The 22,199-nt window shown below is 38.6% G+C and overlaps 2 protein-coding genes across 5 annotated transcripts in view; both read left to right on the forward strand.

Annotated features, from left to right (window-relative positions):
• LOC131438738 (growth factor receptor-bound protein 2) overlaps positions 1 to 22,199 on the forward strand; it is a 60,685-nt gene that overhangs the window by 10,489 nt on the left and 27,997 nt on the right. The window lies entirely within an intron of this gene.
• On the forward strand, positions 11,859 to 20,495 carry LOC131438730 (uncharacterized). Its single transcript, XM_058608940.1, has 2 exons — positions 11,859 to 12,524; positions 12,589 to 20,495. The coding sequence occupies exon 2, from the start codon at positions 12,792 to 12,794 to the stop codon at positions 19,122 to 19,124; it is 6,333 nt and encodes a 2,110-aa protein (XP_058464923.1). The 5' UTR covers positions 11,859 to 12,524; positions 12,589 to 12,791; the 3' UTR covers positions 19,125 to 20,495.

The following is a 22,199-nucleotide window of genomic DNA, read 5'->3' on the forward strand; positions in this document are numbered from 1 at the left end:
AATGAACATTGTCAATCTTTAGTTGCTAAAGCATAAATCGCTGTACGAAAACTATTTTGGAATTATTAATTTTTCGTGCTGCGTAACTGAGTGCCGAAATGGTAGTTCGGAAACTTATGAAATATTATTAACAAATAAAGGTAAACCGAAACTACCATCCGATGGATTCATTTACCACTTATATAAACAGGTAAAAAAGGGAATTGCGTACAAAATTTGTCTGCGTACCAATGATTCGTTCGATTCAAAAGATACATTTGGGAAAACCTATTCATAACAAATTAACACGAATTATTGTAATAGTTCAGTCGTGCCGTATGTTTCATTTTATTACTTTATCAGGCTCAAACCATGATCTCGAAACTAACACAGTATCGCATATGTCAGTGTCCTATTTTGTCTGCTAAAAATCTCCGGCATATCGAATTTCCCTGTCATAGACGACGGTTTTGAAGGAGTAAGCGATATATCAAAGGGAAAGCATTGCTCTGATTGGTCAATCGATGCAAAAGCGAAGCTGTTGCAGTACGCGAATCTATAAATAGAAACGAATTTATAGCTAACGTTTCAGTCCTACGCGTAGCAACCGAAATCGCAGAATGGTAGAGAAACTTAACGCTATAAAAGTAACTGCTTGCATACAAAACTTGAACCCAAGCTTGGCGAAGAGAAGCTTAAATATTGAAATCCGTATCGCAAGTATGTACAATGATATAATTGCATACATTCGGGATATTGGTGTAATTTGGTGGGCTATAAAATAAATACAAATCAAGACAAACGATGTTCGGTGTTGGTTCCTAATAAAGATCAATCTAAGCAGACTCTCGTGCAATTGCGGATTCAAAAGTGTGACGATTGATTGCACTGTTTTATTGTAGATCATTAGAAACTTTGGTTGCCTTGTTCCACATCAATGGCTCGAACAACACCATGGGGTTGATCCTTGTAGTTTTTTCAAAAGAGTACAGTGTACTGGATTTCGCTCACTTTACATAGAGAACAAAGATGTTTATATGAAATTCAAGAAAGTAGAAGCATTGGCTTTTGTACCACAAGAGCACGTACCAAAAGCTTTTCAAATCATAAAATCTGATGAAAAATTATGTTCTCGGCAATCATAAAAAGCTCAGAGCAATGGAAAGTGAAGTAAACCATTATTTGAAATAAGTTTGTGGAATGTGTATTAAAGTGATCTACCCGTTTGCGCGGAATATTGGCTCGTGTGTTATTTTGTAACATAACAGATCGGCTGAAAAGTTCGTATCGTTTCTATGAGGGGGCGCCACTAGAATTAAATCCATACCATTTTCAGTTAGTACCAACCTTCAAAGATAATTGTATAAATTTGACAGCTGTCTGATTATTAGTTTGTGAGATATTGCATTTTGAGTGAAGCTACTTTTGTTATTATAAAAAAAATTGAAAAAAAGGAATTTCAAACACTACTTTTTGATGAAAAAAAGTGCCGCCGATACCAAAAAATGGCTTGATGAGTGTTATCCAGACTCTGCACCGGGCGAAGCAACAATTCGTAAGTGGTTTGCAAAATTTCGTACTGGTCATATGAGCACCGAAGACGATGAACGCAGTGGACGTCCAAAAGAGGCTGTTACCATGAAAACGTGAAAAAAATCCACAAAATGATTTTCAATGACCGTAAAGTGAAGTTGATCGAGATAACTGACACCCTAAAGATATCAAAGGAACGTGTTGGACATATTATTCACGAATATTTGGATATGAGAAAGCTTTGTGCAAAATGGGTGCCGCGTGAGCTCACAATCGATCAAAAACAACAACGAATTGATGATTCTGAGCAGTGTTTGGAGCTGTTATATCGAAATGAAACCGATTTTTTTCGTCGATATATAACAATGGACGAAACATGGCTCCATCACTTTACTCCGGAGTCCAATCGACAGTCAGCTGAGTGGACTGCACGCGATGAACCGAACCCAAAGCGTGGAAAGACTCAACAATCGGCCGGTAAGGTTATGGCGTCTGTATTTTGGGATTCGCATGGTGTAATTTTCATCGACTACCTTGAAAAGGGAAAAGCCAGTGACTATTATATAGCGTTATTAGAGCGTTTGAAGGACGAAATTTAAAAAAAACGGCCTCATTTGAAGAAGAAAAAAGTTTTGTTTCATCAAGACAATGCACCGTGTCACAAGTCGATGAAAACCATGCTAAAATTGAACGAATTGGGCTTCGAATTGCTCCCTCATCCACCGTATTCTCCAGATTTGGCCCCCAGTGACTTTTTCCTGTTCTCAGACCTCAAGAGAATGCTCGCTGGTAAAAAATTTAGAAGCAATGAAGAGGTAATCGCTGAAACTGAGGCCTATTTTGAGGCAAAGGAAAAATCGTACTACAAAAATGGTATCGAAAAGTTGGAAGATCGCTATAATCGCTGTATAGCCTCTGATGGCAATTATGTTGAATAATAAAAACGAATTTTGGCAAAAAAATGTGTGTTTCTTTTGAACGATACGAACTTTTCAGCCGAACTGTTAAAATAATGTCTTCATGAAGTTGATAAAGACCATTCTTGAACATGTAAAGTAAGGAACCACAGGAACAAAGGCGTTCATTGAAAAATGAATATAATTATTGTAATTAGTAGTCTTCTAGTATTAATGCAACACCCGTAATGTAATCAGAAATGTTGTCTATTACTGCAAACTTTTCCACAATGTTAAATAACTTGTCATACTTTTCCACCTGTTTTCTAATCTTTTAGGTTCCGCCATCTATTGTGTCAATCTTCCAAAGGATTAGTGGTTCGAGGCTCTTTAGATTTACATGCACGTAATTTTCACTTACAGCTTTTACACGACTAACTAGTACGACTGACTTATATTTACAATTGACCTGACCAGCAGATATTTCCTTCTGTGGCTCAACGGATACACATACGCTCTTTGTGAACGAATGATTCTTGATTCATATTCCATTTTTCTTTTTTATTTCATTGATTTTCTAGCTATATAATTTTCAAATCACATGTAAAATTCTGTTATTTTTGATGAATGCCTTTTGTTACAGCTGATTCAATGGAATTTCACAGATTTCTTTCTCACTGTGTACACATAGAAAATCTATAGGTAATCTCATTACCCATAAGCACTATTCACGAAAAATATAAGAATTGTTATGATACAACATCGTAGGTAAACACACATAATCACTCTCCTCGGTGTATGTGTGTTTGTTTATGATGCATCTTCACTTCCATCGGATCGCCACTTTCCTTCAGTAGAACTTGAAAATTACTCTATGAAATCCCCTCGGCTTCCCATCCCTTACACACACGAGGTATTATCTGGATTTTTCTGTCGGTTCAATTCCTCAAACATACTCTACTCGCCAATCGACGGTCGTTTTCTGTACTTTAACCCTATCCCCATTTGGTTTTCACATACGCTATGCTTTGCTTTTCCGTGGAATCCATGCAACTTCGCAACGATACCTATAGCTATTTCATATAAATGAATCATACTGTACCGGCCGTCAATAACGTCATTCTTACTACTACTACTGCTACTACTACTGTTACCGTCATCACCATTGCCGCATTACCAACATTAGCACCCACAATAACAACAACAACAACAATAAATCCCTTGCCGCTCCAGTTACTGTTGCATAGGCTGCACAATTGGTTCTCGATTGTTGCAAAATTACCCCTGATCTTTATGTTATCTTCCTGCATACGTTTCTGTTTACTACCGGTTCGGTCGACAGATTTAGGTTATACCAACAGATTCATATTATTCGCCTGGCGGTGGGGTTGTGGCCATGATGTCGAATGAATCATACTGCTGATGAACTTTTCGAATGCTTATCTCGCGAACAGTTGAAATTCCAGTTCGGTTACATTTTTTTCTGTGTTTTTATGTGGCAAGCAAACTATGATCACAATTGTCTATTTGTGATTTCAAAACTGGTCTCTAATCTATGACGTCCACAAGTATAATTTTGCAACTAACGAATTCTGTTCTGAATAATGAATGTGACTGGACCAGGAAAAAGTTTGCTATCAAGCAAAAAGCAATCGGGTTGTTAAACTAAACTCACTGTGACTTTGTACTGAACTTCGTCTGTGTACAATAATGTACTACAACCGTGATTCATCCTTTCCATTTCCTTTATGTCCATAATCGACCGACGTAGATAGTTGTGGATGATGGTGCGGTTTAACGCCAAAAGTCGTTGAACTTGGCGCGTCCGTGTTGCCTGTACAGTGCTCTATTAGTATTGAAATAGTTTTCGCTACTTCCATGCGTCATTAAAGGATCATATACGAAGCTATACAAATGTCAACGATTTCGGTACTAACATGTGATTAGGGCATATCGTATGATAGGCCCTTTTGAAAATTACAAAAAAAAGCTCATTACTCGAGTTTTAAGCACGGTACTCGATTCTTGTGTAAACGAAAGTTTTAGAACCGAGCAATGAGCATTATATTTTGTAACATTCGCAAGGGCTTATCGTATGATATGCCCTAATCACATGTTTCCTATGTATTGAACCACATACCGGGCTGAAAAACTAACAAATGAATATATCAAACTAATCCGAAGAGTTCTCTCGTGCCATTTGAGCCAATTTGTTCTGATTCCTGAACAAATTTATTTTCGAATCTAAAGGTGATTTTCAATCAAATCATAAATTTGTGTTTTGCATAGAACATTTAGAAAGCATAGTAGTCACAGTAAAATGCTGTTTGTTCTGACGAGCCTTCGAATATATGTGCGGTTCCAAGTTTTTGCGGATCAAATATTACATCTATTAGGTACTTTATGGGAAATACGCCATGGGTAAACATGCTTTATTTTATATTAAATGCATGATTTTACCAATGTAATAAATATGTAGACTATCGAAAACATGATAAAAATTGCTAGAAAAATGCAACATAGTTTTCGCAGATACTACTGATCGGACTGCTATCTTAAATGCGCTTTTTACTTTACACGAAGTTTAATTGGAAAATGTCAGTTACCTACTTGAATAAAATTGGTCCTGAGTACGATATTTATTTATTATGTAGCATTCGTCACTTTTTTCCGATGCTTGGAATCTTCCTAAAAAAATTACCTCCTCTGCCGATCCTTCTTTTGCACAGGAACTGTGTTCGTACACATTCGAGTGAAAACAAGAATGGGTTTTTCGCATTCGTTTGAAAGTATGCGTTCGTCGAATAGTCGATACAGACGTAAACAAGCATGATGATACAAAATCAGCGAAAAAACAAGTCAAATAACAAATGATATCAACCATTTTTAATTAAAACTTAAGTCTGTACCAGTACTGATAGTTTAAAGTTGGATGGGCGTTATTTTATGCATTTACGATGTTTAAAAGTGTGATCGATTCGAACGTAAACGAGAATACGAATTTGATATACTTTCGAACGTATCGCATTCAAACTAAGTTCATTGTGTTCTTAGCGAAAAGCTGAGAAGAAGGTTTCCTCAAACGTATGCGTTTTAAACGTACGCCGTTGAGGAGCCCGGGAAAAAATCTTCCACACTAACACATTATCGATAAAAAAATCCGTACTAGAACATAGTTCTTGGATTGGTTTTATCGGAGGCTTCCATTCAAATTTGTTCGCGAATTCAGTTGCTCTGTTCAATAAATTGCACGTTTATAGCACTATTTGTTTTTTTTTCTATTGAAGCGAATACACAAAAAGGTCGAAAATAAAATGTCTCCTCGTCAGCCTGAGTACTATCAAATGTTTCTGAGATCGGATTTTTACTTTTCGAGTTATACGAAGTGTGGAGTGGAAAAAAGTGTCACTCTCCTTACTCAGAAATGGCTGAACCAATTATCACAAACTTAGATTCAGAAGAAAGGTCTTAGGGTCCATAGCTTGATATTGAAATTCACCTATATCTGACTTCCGGTTCCGGAATCACAAAGTAATATTTGTGAATATATAAGAAAATATTCATTCAATTTTCTCAAAAATTTCTTATATGATTTTTTCAAACTATGATGCAAATAAAAGCTCTGGAAATTATTTAAAAAGTCCCCGTAAAATCAATCCAGATCCGTCTTCCAATTCTGGTATTACAGGGCGATAAGTGGAAAATTTTCAATTTCATGAGTATTTTTACACAAGCTACAACAAAAAGAGGTGTAAATTTGTATAAATGTGTGTGAGTATGTTTCAAATAATTTTACTCATTTTTTTTCAGAAATGGCTTGACCGATTTTCACAAACTCAAATTAAAAGTGTAGTCTCACAGTCCCATAGGTTGCTATTGACGTTCATTATGCTTTCAAAGGATAAGATTTGTTTAAAATTACACACCATCACTTAGAGCCACAATGCAAAAAACGGTAAAATTCTTCTAGATTTGGATCAAAATTGATTTACCTCTAAAACGAAACTCACTAAATTTTCTCAGAGATGATTTGATCGATTTTCACAAATTTAGGCTCAAGTGAAAGGTCCTATAGTCTTATAGATTGGTGTTGAATTTCATCCGGGTTCAACTTCCTGTTCCAGAACTATAGAGTAAAGTGTGTTTAACATTTCAAACCATCATTTAGTGCGACGAGGCAAAATAAAGTAAAATTCATATTAACCCATTATGTCCTAGCGCAAAACTTTCTATATTTTAATACATGTTTACAGGGTCCGGCACTCGAAGTGTAACCAACTTCAGACCGCTCGCGCAGCTGACGCACGAGCATCAGCTCTCTAGAAATTTGCTAAATGACAGTTCGGAGTTGTATTGTTTACAAGCGCAAGAAAGCATTTTGCCAAAAGTGAACGCGAAAAAAAAATCTTGACTTGAGAGAGCGAAGGAGTTGCTTCGTTTGGCCGAAAGCGGTCAATTTCCGAACATTGTATTTTCTGACGAGAAATTTTTTCCAATTGAGCAATTCGTAAACTCTCAAAACGATAGGGTTTACTTGACCGACCGTTCATACGAGAATTTGAGTCATCGATTGGCCACCAGGAGGCAGCACCCGCAACAGATAATGGTTTGGGCCGCTGTAACCGCAGATGGGCGCTCTCCAATCGTTTTCATCGAGCCTGGCGTCAAGGTAAATGCGACATATTATCGGGAAAGTATTCTGGAGGTTGCTTTGAAGCCGTGGGCAGACAAACATTTCGGTGGCAGACGATGGACGTTTCAGCAGGACTCGGCACCGTCTCACAAAGCTCGAGTGAACCAAGAATGGCTGAAAAACAACGTTCCGAACTTTATCACGTCCACACAATGGCTCTCGAATTCACCAGATGCGAATCCAATGGATTATTCACTTTGGGCCATTTTGGAGAGCAAAGTCCGAACTAAAAGATACACCAGTCTCGAGGCGCTGAAAAAAGTTATTGCCCGCGAGTGGGCCTAAATACCTGCAAGTCACATTCGGCAACTTGCGATTCGTTTTTTGACCGTCTCAAAGCCATAGTCAAGGCAAAAGGTGGTCATATCGAGCAAAAGTGAATTGATTCTGAATTTTGTATTATTTTTACACATTTTGTACTTTGAATTAAGTAAAAGTAATTTTCCAAACTGAATTTATGGCTTTTTTAATTGGTTACACTTCGTGTGCCGGACCCTGTACTATAGAAGTTTAATACCTAACAGCTTTACTAGAGCACTAGTTGATAGTTTACAATTCTAATGTCTTTGTATATAAAAATTGTTTTCAAGTTTTATTTGTATAATAACCTTGCCAAGTTCACACAAATGACCAAAGAAAAGTAAGCAACATATTCGTGTGAATCTTTTGTTCGAAACTATAGGTAATACTTCCATCTTTTGAAAAACCATTGCCATAGTTTCAAATTAGTTATCTCTGTAGCGAAGTGTACACCGATTTAAAAACGGCATTTGATCGTATAGACCACCGAAATTCTATTATGTAAACTAATGCGACTTGGTGCATCTCACAAATTCGTTGAATGGTTGAGTTCATATTTGTGTGGTAGAGTTCTACGTGTACAGTAGGGAACCTCAGTTTCATCCCCGTTTACGAATAAATAAGGATTTCCACATGGCAGTAATATGGGTCCCCTTCTGTTCGCACTGTTTTTCAACGATGCCGCTTTGCTGCTTGGTTATGGATGTAAGCTGATCTACGCAGACGATTTGAACTGTTAGATGAATTTGTCGCATGGTGTCGACGAAACCATCTTGTGATCAGCGTTGTCAAATGTTAAGTAATTACATTTCACCGAATACTTCATCAATTAATCTTTGACTACAAGAGTTGACCGTGTTTACTAACTTGGTGTTGTGTTGGATCTCTATCTATCTTTTTTTCTAACAGCTATAGTCCTAGGGTGTCCTTTGCTGTTGCAATTCGTGATTCATACGCCGTGTATTGGATGCATAACTCACATTTTATCAGCATTGTTCTGATTTAATATCTAAGGCAACAAAACAACTCGGATTCATAGCTAAAATCGGTAGAGATTTAAAGGATCCACATTGTTTGGAGGCGTTACCCAAGTAGCAATCCGCAACTAGTTCTGATACGACAAAGTCCAAACTATGTTGCAACAAGAGCACGAATATGTGTTTTATGTTATACTGGTTAAAACATGGTGACAACAATGTTTCATCATAACATATTTGTGTTATATTGAATTAAACATAGTTTATAAGCTATCGCTGCTTAATTCAAACATATTTTTAATCACAACAATGCTTCTAGCCACTAGTTGAAAATAAGTTTATTTGACGTCAACAGTAGCAACCCATAACAAGTTTTGATACCACTTAACCCAACTGTGTTGCAACAAGAGCACGAACATGTTTTTTATGTTATACTGGTTAAAACAAGGTGACAGCAGTGTTTCTTTATAACGTAAACATTAAACTAACTATCATTTGTAAGTTATCGTTACTTGATTCTAACATATCTTTAATCACAGCTATGTTTTTAGCTACTAGTTGAAAAAAGGTTTATTTTCCGTTGCGAAACCATTATAAATACGTTAACGTATATGTGAATCGTTACTGTGAATTGATATAGCAATAACTTAGATATTATAAGATTGTAACATATAATTTCTTCATCAATTCAGATAGTTATCGGTAAGTTTTCCCAACGTTATGATAACTAAAATGCAAACAAAACAACCTTTGTTGGCTCGAATATGGCGAACACAATATGGAGTCTCAAGAAGTGTATGAAACGTAAATAAAACCAAGATATTACTTTATTCAAAACTACTTTTTGCCGAAAATAGTGAAAGGCAGAATAGTCATTTTTGTTCTATTCACTGTCATAAACACGAAGAAAATAATATAGGGATTGAACATCGATTGTGATAATATTATAGTTCTCATGATATATGAATTTAAAATGATGAGAAATCACTCTACTTGGAATAATTTTGAGCATTCTGAACATAGGGTTATAATTTTGTTTATTTTTTATATCTTTAAAAACAGATTTTTATTGAAGGCGCATAAAAAAACAGTTAAGTAAAATTGAATTCCGCTCGACAATTTTTGGATCGTTGTGAAATTTGTACCTTGTATCAAGTTTGTGACTTAAAGTACTCTTCTGCTTTTTTATTGAAGATAGAAAAGTATTCTGGATTCATTCAATGTTTATAATGTCGATGGTGACTAAGTTTCAACTAGTTTACTTGGAAACCAGTTATTTTCAAGTTATGAAAAGATAAGTTATTTCAGTATGGCATTACAACGTAACGACAACATATTTTTAGCCGATTTAACAACTAGTAGAAACTGCGCTTTTTGAGTCATGCAAGTGGTTAGATGTTAGTAACAATCACTCAAATATCTGGTTGCAAACTAGTCACAAACAAGCTAGCGTAACAAAAATTGTTACTTGGGTATACTGTTCCTTAGTGCGGCCATTGCTGGAAAATGTCAGTTTGGTATGGAGTCCATATCAACTCGTTTGGATTGAGCGTGTTCAACAAAGATTTATTCGGTTTGCGCTAAGAGAAATCCCTTCGATCTGTCACCGTACCCTGGATCGATGTCGCCTGTTAGGTCTTGACATCCTGGAACGACGAAGGAAGATTCAATAAGCTGCGTTTGTGGCGAAGATTATCAACCGCGAAATCGGCTCTCTAAAGATCCTGTCTCTCAACGACTTCCGGGTTTCACAACGAACTCTACGATCAACAGGCTTGCGTCCACGAAGATTCCATCGGACATCGTTTGGAGCCAACGAACCTATTAAGCGTGTGTTCGAACTTTCTTCCTAGTTGAATATTTATTCGATTTTTGTGACATAAGTTTGTTCAGAGAGTGTCGCAATCCTCGATTTTATAACTTGACCTTATTTATTCATTAAGACTTTTATTGTCAGATGAAACAAACAAATAAATAAACTAATAAGCACAGAATTTGATGGAACTGATGATATCACCTCATTCGGTTCAAATTTGAGAACCCCTGGGTTATAATGGGTTAACTTGTTTACAAATTGAAAAGGTTCTATGTTTGTTTATACCCAAATAAAGTTTCTAATATTTTTCAAGCTTCAAACCAAATTTCTTAGCCGAATTTTCCAGTGATATTTTTGAAAATATAAGTAATATGAGAAACCATGTAAACAAAATCATGTAAACAAAATATATTTTAAGATTTAAATTCCACACGGCAATAGTTGTTCAACAAGTAAGAGTTTTAAGAACTGCATGATAAAGCGATGTTTGGGAGCAAATTAAAAAGCTTTTTTTTAATACAGTTGCATGCAATTGTTTCTGAGCACCTGAAATACCTGCAGTACCTCTTTTCGTGATATTGTGTCTCGTTTCGATTCTAGCACGGTTCGTTTTTGGCACCATAATCGTTCGAATAAGGTATATGCATTAGAAAGATGACAGTTTTTTTGTATTCTAAACAATTTCATAATTATATTGATTTTAACTGCTTATAAAAATAAATGCTGGAAGAACATAACTTCTCCAATCCATTTATACGAATCAGTTCGTCGAGATCAGGAAAAGTGTGTGTGACAAATAATGTCACTCAATTTTCTCGGAGCTGGCTGAACCGATTGCCTCCATCTAGGATTAAAGTAAAAGGTCTTAAGATGCCATCAAAACTTCCTGTTTTTAATCAGATCCGACTTCCGGTTTCTGAGATTCTTGGAAAATGCTTATTTTAACATTCCTTTTGACAAACATTTTTATACTTTCGGTCAGACTAATGTGTCTGGCCAAACCTCTATACATGTACGTGTTATGAATTATGGTTTAAACTAGAGATGTATTCAGGCTCATTCAACCCTAGGCTTTGTATGATGAGCACAGGGCGTGTGCCCCCGGTTGACGGATGGGGGTGTGAGTTAATTTACACTTCTTACAAGATAAAGAAGTAATGCTCTCTGGATCGATCACGGAGTGGATATGATTAATTAGGTCATTAGGTAGTTTCAAGCATTCTTATGCCTGGAATTGGTCACCAATTCGGATTAAAAAGATGTTGGGATAAAAATAATATGTCACATTCGGCCTGAGCTGGTCGGTTCAATTGGAAAAGGAGGACTATTCTTATCAGGAATAAGAGTAAATTGAAATCTTATGAATCGTGAAAGAACTTTTAAACCTTTATGATCCGGTTCGATGCCGGCACTGATGCTATGACACATTGCAATGACGACGAAACTGATTCGGACAGGTGTAAATACACTCTCAGATCGAGGAAAGTTTGAATTTCTCCAACTTTGACACAGATATCACGTTCTAACTAAATGTGAGAGATGTATGTTTCTGGAATTTTACGATTCACGTAGACTATTTCGTCCAATAACACCTTATATTTCTATACATGTTTTTTTTATTCAATAATATAATATAAAATTAAGGCACACTGCTTAAGCTCTAAGATGGAAAATACATGTTATTCTTGTTACAGCCAGCAAAGTTTTTTTCGCGAGGCAAAAGCAAAACAAGCTAGAGGCGAAATTTGTCTGCACCTCCGATGACTCCCTGTGCTGGATGTCGGTGTCACTTGCCCGTTCGTTTATGTTCCATGTGCAAAATTTATATACGGGCTAGTAATAGGAATAGGAAAAGCACAATAGTAAACATGCAAATTACTGTGAATTAGGCATTCGCCGTCCGTGGTCGACAACGAGTCGAGGGAGAGAGAGAGAGAGTGGCTCTCCGCATGCTGAGTCATAGAAGTGAATGGTGCAAATGCAGTGCTCGTTTGAAGTAACTGCAAAAGCTATCACGTGTCGACGGCGGAGAATCTAGCTATGAGTATGACCGCATAACACGTTGACACTTGTTTTGACGCATACCTTCTGTTGACGCAGTCAACACAGCTCTACTGTACGGTAATATGTGGATACCGGCTGCCCATAAGCGCGCCGATCTATAACTCATTATATCTATAGATGATAAGAGATAAGTAGGGGAAGAAGAGTAAAATAAGAAGAATTTATAAAACTCATATCAGATCTGATCTCGTCGAATTCATTAGATCTATCGAAACAGGGAAATATTGTTGAATTGTTGTAGGTGAAATTTAAGAAGAACTAAAACTGTAAGTGAAATTAATTATATACCACAATCACACTGAAATATTAAACGTTAAATAAAATTTGCAGCTAAAAAGCGATTCAAAGCTAAATGAGCAGTTCTTTTACTCAACATCAACAGAGCGATTTCCAACAAACTTTTTAGAGTTTTACTCTATAACGACCACGTCAACATCTGGTCCTCTAAAGTCCGTTGAAGCAAAAATTACCGAACATCTTCTGTGTGATCAGATTTATGTGATATACGAGAACAAAGGTTATATAACCTCGTCATGTCGTTACCAGTGCAGTACAATTGCCCGCAGTGTAAAGAGCCTGATCAGGCGGATAATATGGTGGCCTGTGATAAATGCGATGCCTGGCATCATTTCAGATGTGCTGGTGTGAATGACTCAATAGCAGATCGGTCGTGGCGGTGTATCAATTGTCGCTTGAGGACGTCATCAGTTCCTTCTAATTCGTCTCGAAAGTCAATGTCCCAAGCACAAGCAGAACTACATCTCAAAAAATTGGACGAGGAAAGAGCAATGCAAGCTAAACATCTTTCCGAGGAGTTTGCTCTCAAACAAGCCAAGTTGGCGCAACAAGAAGAAGCGTTAAAATTACAAATGGCATTGGACCAGCGATATATGGAACAACGATATGCAGTTTTACAAGCGACGCTAGAAGAAAATGATGGAAAGAGTCGGTCAACGTGCAGTCAGCAAAGCAGTAGAAGTAAGGTCAATGATTGGATGGAAAAGCAGCAAGAACAAATAACGGGTGCGAAATCGGAAACAAACAATTTTCCCGTCGACACTAGTTCGTTCGCTGCAATCCAAATAAGTTCATCTAAAACCACTAGCGCTGCTGCTGAACAAAAGTCTGTACCCGTCAGTTCCACTTCTACTAGTATCTTTGACTTTGCTACTTCCCGCTTGGTGTATACGGGAACCATACCCAAAAGACCATTTGCGAGTATTCCAGATGCTCTTCCTGTAATACCATCACCTATTGTAACGCCCAGGATTATCCCGACATCAACCTCTATCGGTGCCACCCGTTCTACAATAATAAGTCAACCTGTGTTTTCAACGGGACAAGGGTTACGAGGATGTGAGATGTATCCAGTTTCTGCCGACAATGCTGTTTGGAATGTGCTACCTATTACCTGTACTGCAGCCACTAACCCTTCTACAAGTCAAGCAGCTCCGTTCGTGCCAGAACGTACTTATATTGTACCGACATCGTGTTCATCTGGTAATGTTAAAACGGGTGTAACGTCTCTGTTAGCTTCAAATACAGAAGGTAATTATAGTGTCCATCAAAGCTCAGGAGGTAAGACATTAGAAAAAATCCTCGATCAAATAAACAATAGAATAGGAGAGTTAATGATAGAAAATAGGTCAATGAGAGTGCCCAATACAAATATGTTTCCCCCACGCTTACGACCTGTAACTTCTCAAAACTCATCGATAAATCCTACTAGTAGAAATGAATTTAGATGGTCTCATAGTACACCTCACGTTAACCATAATCGAATGCATACTCCCCATTTGGGACAGACTCAAATGCAAATTTCGTCTCCAATATTGCCTGAAAATGATCGTAACATGCATAATTCAGCAATTAGCTCATCTATTGGTGTAGTTGTGCCATCACAGCAACAATTAGCTGCTCGGCAAGTAGTCTCTAAGGAGTTACCAGTTTTTTCGGGTAATCCACTGGAGTGGCCATTATTCGTGAGCAGCTATGAGAACTCGACAGCTTTATGTGGGTTTTCGGATGCGGAAAACATGATGCGATTGCAACGCTCATTGAGAGGTAATGCACTAGAAGCGGTGCGCAGTAATTTGTTGATGCCGAATGCAGTGGCACGCGTATTGAGTACTCTGAGGATGCTGTATGGCAGACCAGAATTGGTAGTTAACGCTTTGCTAGAGAAAGTTCGGTCCACCCCTCCTCCAAAAGCGGAAAGATTAGAAACACTCATTGCATACGGACTCGTTGTACAGAATCTGTGTAGTCAATTGATTGCATCTGGACAAATTGCTCATCTCGGCAACCCGTGTCTTTTGCAAGAACTTGTTGAAAAATTACCGGCCAATATCAAGATGGATTGGGCGCGGTATAAGCGAAAAGTATCGTTTCCTGATCTTACCACGTTCGAGGAATATATGACGTCAGTAATCGAAGAGGCAAGCGAGGTGTCACTGTTCACCGAGACAGATCGAGGCAAGGAAACAAAAAGAGCATTCATTCGAGATAAGGCGTTTGTGAACGCACATGGTATCGATGAAACTGCTAAAGAAAAAAATGTTCAAAATAGAAAAGTTCAAGACCAAACAAAAGGTAAATGTTGTCCAATTTGTCAATTGTTTGGACACAAAGTGAAAGATTGCTCTAAATTCAAATCACTGAATTTACTTGAACGTTGGAAGTCAGTGGAAGATCAGCAATTATGTCGCCGTTGTCTTGTTCGTCACGGAAAATGGCCTTGTCATACTTCAAACCCGTGTGGTGTGAACGGCTGTGACGCTTGTCATCATGAATTGCTTCATCCTGGAAAGACTACAGTAGTGAATAAATCAAGAGAAATAATTCATCCGGCGGGAAAGTTGAATTCTGCTACAGCTACATCCGGTGTGCTTGGTACACATCGACAGATGGCAGATTCAATATTATTTCGCGTGATTCCAGTGACGCTGTATGGACCAAAATCATCACTCAAAACATTTGCCTTTCTCGACGACGGCTCGTCGTTGACTCTAATGGATAAAGGTATCGCAAAAGAACTTGGATTATCTGGAGAAGCAAGCTCATTGTGTTTAAACTGGACTGGCGATATATCCCGCACTGAGCCGAACTCGGAACGTTTATCAGTAGAAATATCTGGAGCTAACAGTCAAACCAGATATTCTATGTCTAACGTTCGAACGGTAGAGGGACTGAAACTACCAACTCAAAGTCTCATGTATGAAGATCTGGTTCAAAACTATCCTTATCTTAGAGGTCTTCCAATAAATAGCTACCGAAATGCCAACCCTCGCATTCTTATTGGAGTGGAACATTCAAAACTCAGTTTAACTCTGAAGAAACGGGAAGGACGTACAAATGAGCCTGTAGCAACACGATGCCGTCTAGGATGGACAATACACGGAAGACTAGGAGATGATACTCATAGCAGTTTATTCCACCACAACCATATATGTGACTGTAATACAGACCGCGAACTTCATGGTATGGTTGAACGATTTTTTTCAACGGAAGCAGTTCCACCAGTGGGACCCGTAATTGAGACTGAAGACGACAAAAGAGCTCGTCGAATTCTCGTTGAAACCACAGTACGTGTTGATGGTGGCTTTGAAACAGGTTTACTATGGAAATACGACCACATAGAATTTCCCAGAAGTTATTCGATGGCCGAGCAACGATTAAAATGTCTGGAACGTCGAATGAAAGCCGATCCAGAATTACATGAAAATCTCGTTCAACAAATTCGTGACTATCAACGCAAGGGCTACGCTCACAAAGCGTCGGAAAAGGAACTTTCTTTAGCAGACCCCAGACGAGTTTGGTATCTCCCCCTTGGTATTGTGATCAACCCAAAGAAACCAAACAAAGTACGGGTAGTTTGGGACGCTGCAGCCAAAGTTAATGGCATCTCGCTGAATACGATGCTTTTAAAGGGTCCCGATCTGCTAACATCACTTCCAGCCGTTCTGAGCCGTTACCGACAGCGACAGATAGCCATCAGTGCTGACATCAAAGAGATGTTTCACCAACTTCGAATTCGAGAGAGCGATAAGCATTCCCAGCGATTTCTATGGCGCGAAAATCCGTTGCAAATTCCTGAGGTGTTCATTATGGACCGAGCCACCTTTGGGTCTAGCTGTTCTCCAAGTTCGTCTCAGTACATCAAGAATTTGAACGCCGAAGAGTACTCTACAGAATTTCCGGAGGCAGCAGAAGCTATAATCAACAACCACTATGTGGACGACTATCTAGATAGTCGTGATACCGAAGATGAAGCGATTCGTATTGCTCGGGAAGTGAAATTTGTTCATTCCAAAGGTGGGTTTGAAATCCGAAACTGGCTTTCAAACTCAGACAACGTCATCGCACAACTCGGAGAAACAACATGTGGTAACATGAAGCGGTTTTTATTTGACAAATCGGTCGACGAATCTGGAGAACGTATTCTCGGCATGATCTGGTTGCCGAACGAAGATGTTTTCACATTTCCAATTTTGTTTAGTGATACTCTGAACGTATTACTATCTAATTCGATCACACCAACCAAACGACAACTTTTAAAAATTGTTATGAGCATCTTCGATCCAATGGGTTTCTTGGCGACGTTTTTAATTCATGGAAAATTGATCATCCAGGAGTTATGGAGAGCTGGCGTAGAGTGGGACCAAGCTATACCTGATCGAAGTTTGCCTTTCTGGAACCGATGGGTGTCCCAATTTTCGCAGTTACCCCGAATTCGTATTCCCCGTTGCTACTTTCCAAATTATCATTCAGAAAGTTACGGAAATCTGCAGATGCACGCCTTTGTAGATGCCAGCGAGGCAGCTTATGCTTCCGCCGTCTACTTCCGTATTGAAGACCGTGGCGCTGTACGGTGCGCTCTTGTTGCAGCAAAATCGAAGGTAGCTCCTTTGAAGCCACAGACGATTCCCCGCCTAGAACTGCAGGCTGCAACTCTTGGATGTCGTTTGGCTGTTACTGTTGAAAACAATCACACTCTACAGATTACTCGTCGTTTTTTCTGGAGTGACTCTACCACTGTTCTATCCTGGATTAGATGTATAGACCCTAGAAGGTATACACCTTTCGTAACCTTCAGAGTTAGTGATATTTTGTCACAATCGAATGTTGCTGATTGGAAATGGGTACCGACAGCGGAAAACGTAGCAGATGAAGCTACAAAATGGGGAAAAGGACCTAACTTAAGCTCAAACAGTCGTTGGTTTGTTGGACCAGAGTTTCTCTACAAACCAGAGACTCAGTGGCCAATACAAGGATCACATGCACCCGACACATCTGAAGAGCTTCGTTCGAGATACGTTTCTCATCACGTGGAGAAAAGGCCGGTTGTTGATATTCGCCGATTTTCCAAATGGGAGCGCCTGTTACGAAGTTTAGCATATGTTCATAGATTTCTGGATAGCTGTCAACGAAAGCGTCGAGGTGAAATGGGCGACAATAGTGATATATTGCTTTCCGAGCAAATTCAGAAAGCTGAAACGAGTCTATGGCGTCTGGCTCAAAATGAGACCTTTCTTAATGAAATTGTCGTGCTCACCAACAATAGTAAACTTCCACCGAAGTTGCAAAAAAGGTTGGATAACACAAGCTCCCTACGGAAGCTGAGTCCATTTTTGGATGAATCAGGGGTGATTCGAATGGAAGGACGTATTGTCGAGGCTCACTATGTTCCATATGAGGTTAAATTTCCGGTAATTCTTCCGAAGGATCATACTGTTACGTTATTACTGCTAGATTGGTACCATCGAAAATACGGTCATGGTTACGGAGAAACAATTGTCAATGAAGTCAAGCAAAGATTTTACATACCTCGACTTCGCTCAACAGTACGAAGTATTGGTAAAAAATGCTCATGGTGCAAAATTTATCGTGCATCTCCTGGTGTTCCTCGAATGGCTCCGTTGCCAGCAGCGAGACTGGCAGCCTACGTAAAACCATTTACTTATGTGGGACTGGATTATTTTGGACCTATTCTCATTCGGGCTGGTCGGACAAACCAAAAACGATGGGTTGCTCTTTTCACCTGTCTAACTGTTAGGGCAATTCATTTAGAGGTGGCTCACAGTTTGACGACGGAAGCTTGCAAATTAGCAGTTCGACGATTCATCGCACGCAGAGGTTCGCCATTGGAAATCTATTCTGACATGGGAACCAATTTCGTAGGTGCAAGTAAGGATTTACAAAACGAAGTGAAACAAATAGTTACTGGTGTGGCATCTACCTTCACGAATACGAACACTCGTTGGCTATTTAACCCTCCCGTTTCTCCTCATATGGGAGGAGCGTGGGAAAGGATGGTTCGTGCTGTTAAGATGGCGCTTTTTGCTGTTCCAATGGACAGAAAACCCACCGATGAGTCGCTAATCACGTTGCTGGCGGAAGCCGAATTCATTGTAAACTCTCGTCCTTTAACATTCGTACCACTGGAGGCCGCGGAAAAGGAAGCTTTGACGCCAAACCACTTTTTGCTGCTGAGCTCTAATGGAATCTCTGTTCCTTCGATTCTCCCGATTGACGACAAACTAGCTTTGCGTAACAATTGGAGCCACGTACAACATATGACGGATGTATTTTGGAAGCGTTGGATACGAGAGTACCTGCCAGTCATAACCCGACGAACGAAGTGGTTCGATGAAACAAGACCGGTCAAGGAGGGTGAGTTGGTGATTGTAGTGGACGACAATGTACGTAATGGATGGCTAAGAGGGCGTGTGGTTAAAGTTTTGTGCGGACCGGATGGACGTGTAAGAATGGCGGATGTGCAGACTTCTACTGGCGTACTTCGTCGACCAGTAGTCAAATTGGCAGTGTTGGACGTGCTTGGAGTTAGTAAGACTAGTGCACACTAGCCTCACGGGTAGGGGTATGTTGACGCAGTCAACACAGCTCTACTGTACGGTAATATGTGGATACCGGCTGCCCATAAGCGCGCCGATCTATAACTCATTATATCTATAGATGATAAGAGATAAGTAGGGGAAGAAGAGTAAAATAAGAAGAATTTATAAAACTCATATCAGATCTGATCTCGTCGAATTCATTAGATCTATCGAAACAGGGAAATATTGTTGAATTGTTGTAGGTGAAATTTAAGAAGAACTAAAACTGTAAGTGAAATTAATTATATACCACAATCACACTGAAATATTAAACGTTAAATAAAATTTGCAGCTAAAAAGCGATTCAAAGCTAAATGAGCAGTTCTTTTACTCAACATCAACAGAGCGATTTCCAACACCTTCGTTATGTAGGTGTTCATAGTAGACTGTAAGTTCATCTAGGCAATCGACCTACCGACGAATAACGTGTATGTAATCCGCTTGGGGATGTACGTTCCATCGCTTTGCACCATTTTTTGTTTTCACTGTCAACACTGGAAATACCCTTTTGTTTTTTGGTGTGGGAAAGCATAGTTAAATTTCAGAACATTTTAAAGCTGGTCTACATCCTCAGAGACCGTTCCTAAACTCGGACGTATATAGGAAAAAAAATTCTCAAGACTAAAAAATCAATCTCCAAGTCTGCGGCCAATTCAGTCAGGATATCGCAACAGTTACTTCTATTCTCAATTGATTACCGCATGATAAATCATCACTAATTTCTATAAGCACCATATCGCGACCACACCATATTCGTTATCTGGTTGTTATTTTTAATATAAGTAAGAGTTGATTGATTCAATTACGAACTCCCCACCAAACACAATCAACCGTATTTGAGTGCCTTCCAAAATGTGATGTGCTAAATACGTCCGAAAACATATTGGCACTGTATCATACAAGCAACGCATCCGCCTTGGAATTTATGAACTCGTTTCTAACTTGATTAGATACTTCATATAAATAAACTGATTTCAAGTCACTTGACATTTTCACGATTCTTTGATAACAAAACCGCGTGAACAAGTTTCAGACTAATAAGTCTCTCCGAACTGATGATCTCTTCCCTCACGGTTATTGCGATGCTTTTTTCGTAGAAACTTAATAGCCTAGCAGTGTATCATCGTGTTTAGTTATTTACTTCACCTGCACTTGTTTCGCTTATTCTTTTCGTTTGTCTACTTCGAAAAACACTCGTGTGACTCATACTAAAACTAGCTTTATCGTGTTGTTTATATTAAAACTAGCTGGATTGAATAATTGATCTGTATATTAATGATATCAGGGTAACAAAATGGAAATTAAAATCAGGGCTGCGAAAATCAAGATAAAAAAATCGTCAAATCGGGATCACTGCCAAAGAAGATCGCCTGTGAGCTTCCCCAATAAAAATCACTACTGATCTGTTTTTTTAAAGATCAATTGATTAGTGATCTTTAAATCACATCAATCAAAATCGGTACTGATCTTCCGTTAGCCAAAATAAATAGTGATTTTGAGCTAAATTGATTCTTAATTCATGTGAGATCAATTATTGGATGATCCAATCAGCTTTGATCGTTATGGAAGAAAATCGCATATGATCAAGATCAGACATGAGTGCCGATTGATGTACGTCTGAAATCGTTGATCCCCCGATGAGGGGTGTGAAAGTTAGTGACAACAGTATTCCTACAGGAATTTATAATTAAGGATAACGCGTGTCAATAAGACTTACAAAATCATGGAAAATTGTCAATTTTGTATCTTTGGGGAATGCTTCTTTAACCAGAGTTGCAATTTGTCAGTCACGTCGAATGACCTTGACAGACTGACTAAAATCATCGTCAACTGTAATCTGTACTGTAAAGTGGACTGTCAAATGAGATCTCGATAGTTCTATGACCAAGTAGAAGAGTACTTAGTGGTTGATGCTGATGATGATAATGTTCATGCAATATTTTGGTTAAACCATATAAAACGCTATTTGATATGAATTTGATTTATAGAAGTAACAGGAGCGCAGGGTTTGACATTTGATATTAATCCGCCAACACGGCTGAATAAATTTCAAATACATTTATTTATTTATTTATTTACTTATTATTGTAATATCCATCGGGTACGAAATCTCTCTCCCATGGTTGGTGGGCTTGACGGTATTGTAAACATCATCAGATACAATCAATTAGCGTTACAATTCGATAAAGATATGTGTTACAGCTTTGAGCTTCATTATTAAATTAAATGAATAAGATATGGAACGACTTGAATAAGATGTTGATTGAATTACGCTCCAACATCCGGGATTGGAGAGGCCGGTAGGGCTTAACTCTACCGCATGACTCTTTTTTATGTTTCATTTTCATACTACCGGCCCTTATTACCAGTGTGAAGTGGAAATTAAGTGGAGTGAACGTATCCCAATTTGGTTTCACACGATGATAGCAAATGAACGGTAAATCGAGTCCATCTTTGACGTTTATGTGTGGTTTGTGTACCATGTAATATTGTGGATTGAGACAGAATATTGTAGAACAGAATGAAATAATACAGATTGAACAAATGAGCAAACCACTGATAGCTGTCAAACGATGTTCATCCAGTTCATTTTGTGAGGTTGTGTCGTTTTCATGTTAGACCTGATGGGTGAGATGATCTGTGAGTGAAGTGTAAGAGGAAGTGTATGTAAGAACGGTAATAAAGACCACCGTTTCAGCTCAGGACTAATGATCGACCAATAGTAGAGATAAAAGTAGGGTAACGGTACCCTCATTTATCTCAGTTCCATATACGGATAATTTTTTTTTTGATCGATTACTCGACCATGTGTACTTTACATAAATATGTTTACACGTTGACGAAAATTTTTTATTGCACAACAGTTCTTCCGAAAAAAAAACAATTTGATTCAAGGGGTTTTGACATTCGCACCTAGGACCAGACCTGACAACTGGCATCTTTTTCTACAGACAGTCGCGGACAGTTGTACAAATATCACACGGAAGTTCTATGAGAAGGTGAACTGCTGACGTAGAGGCTACACGCCACAGGCCTAAATGTGCA

This window comes from Malaya genurostris, chromosome 3 (genome assembly GCF_030247185.1).
Source record: "Malaya genurostris strain Urasoe2022 chromosome 3, Malgen_1.1, whole genome shotgun sequence".
In the NCBI taxonomy this organism is placed as follows: domain Eukaryota; kingdom Metazoa; phylum Arthropoda; class Insecta; order Diptera; family Culicidae; genus Malaya; species Malaya genurostris.

Coding starts and splice junctions, on each gene's coding strand:
- LOC131438730 (XM_058608940.1), top strand. CDS start 12,792: ATGTCGTTACCAGTGCAGTACAATTGCCCGCAGTGTAAAGAGCCTGAT.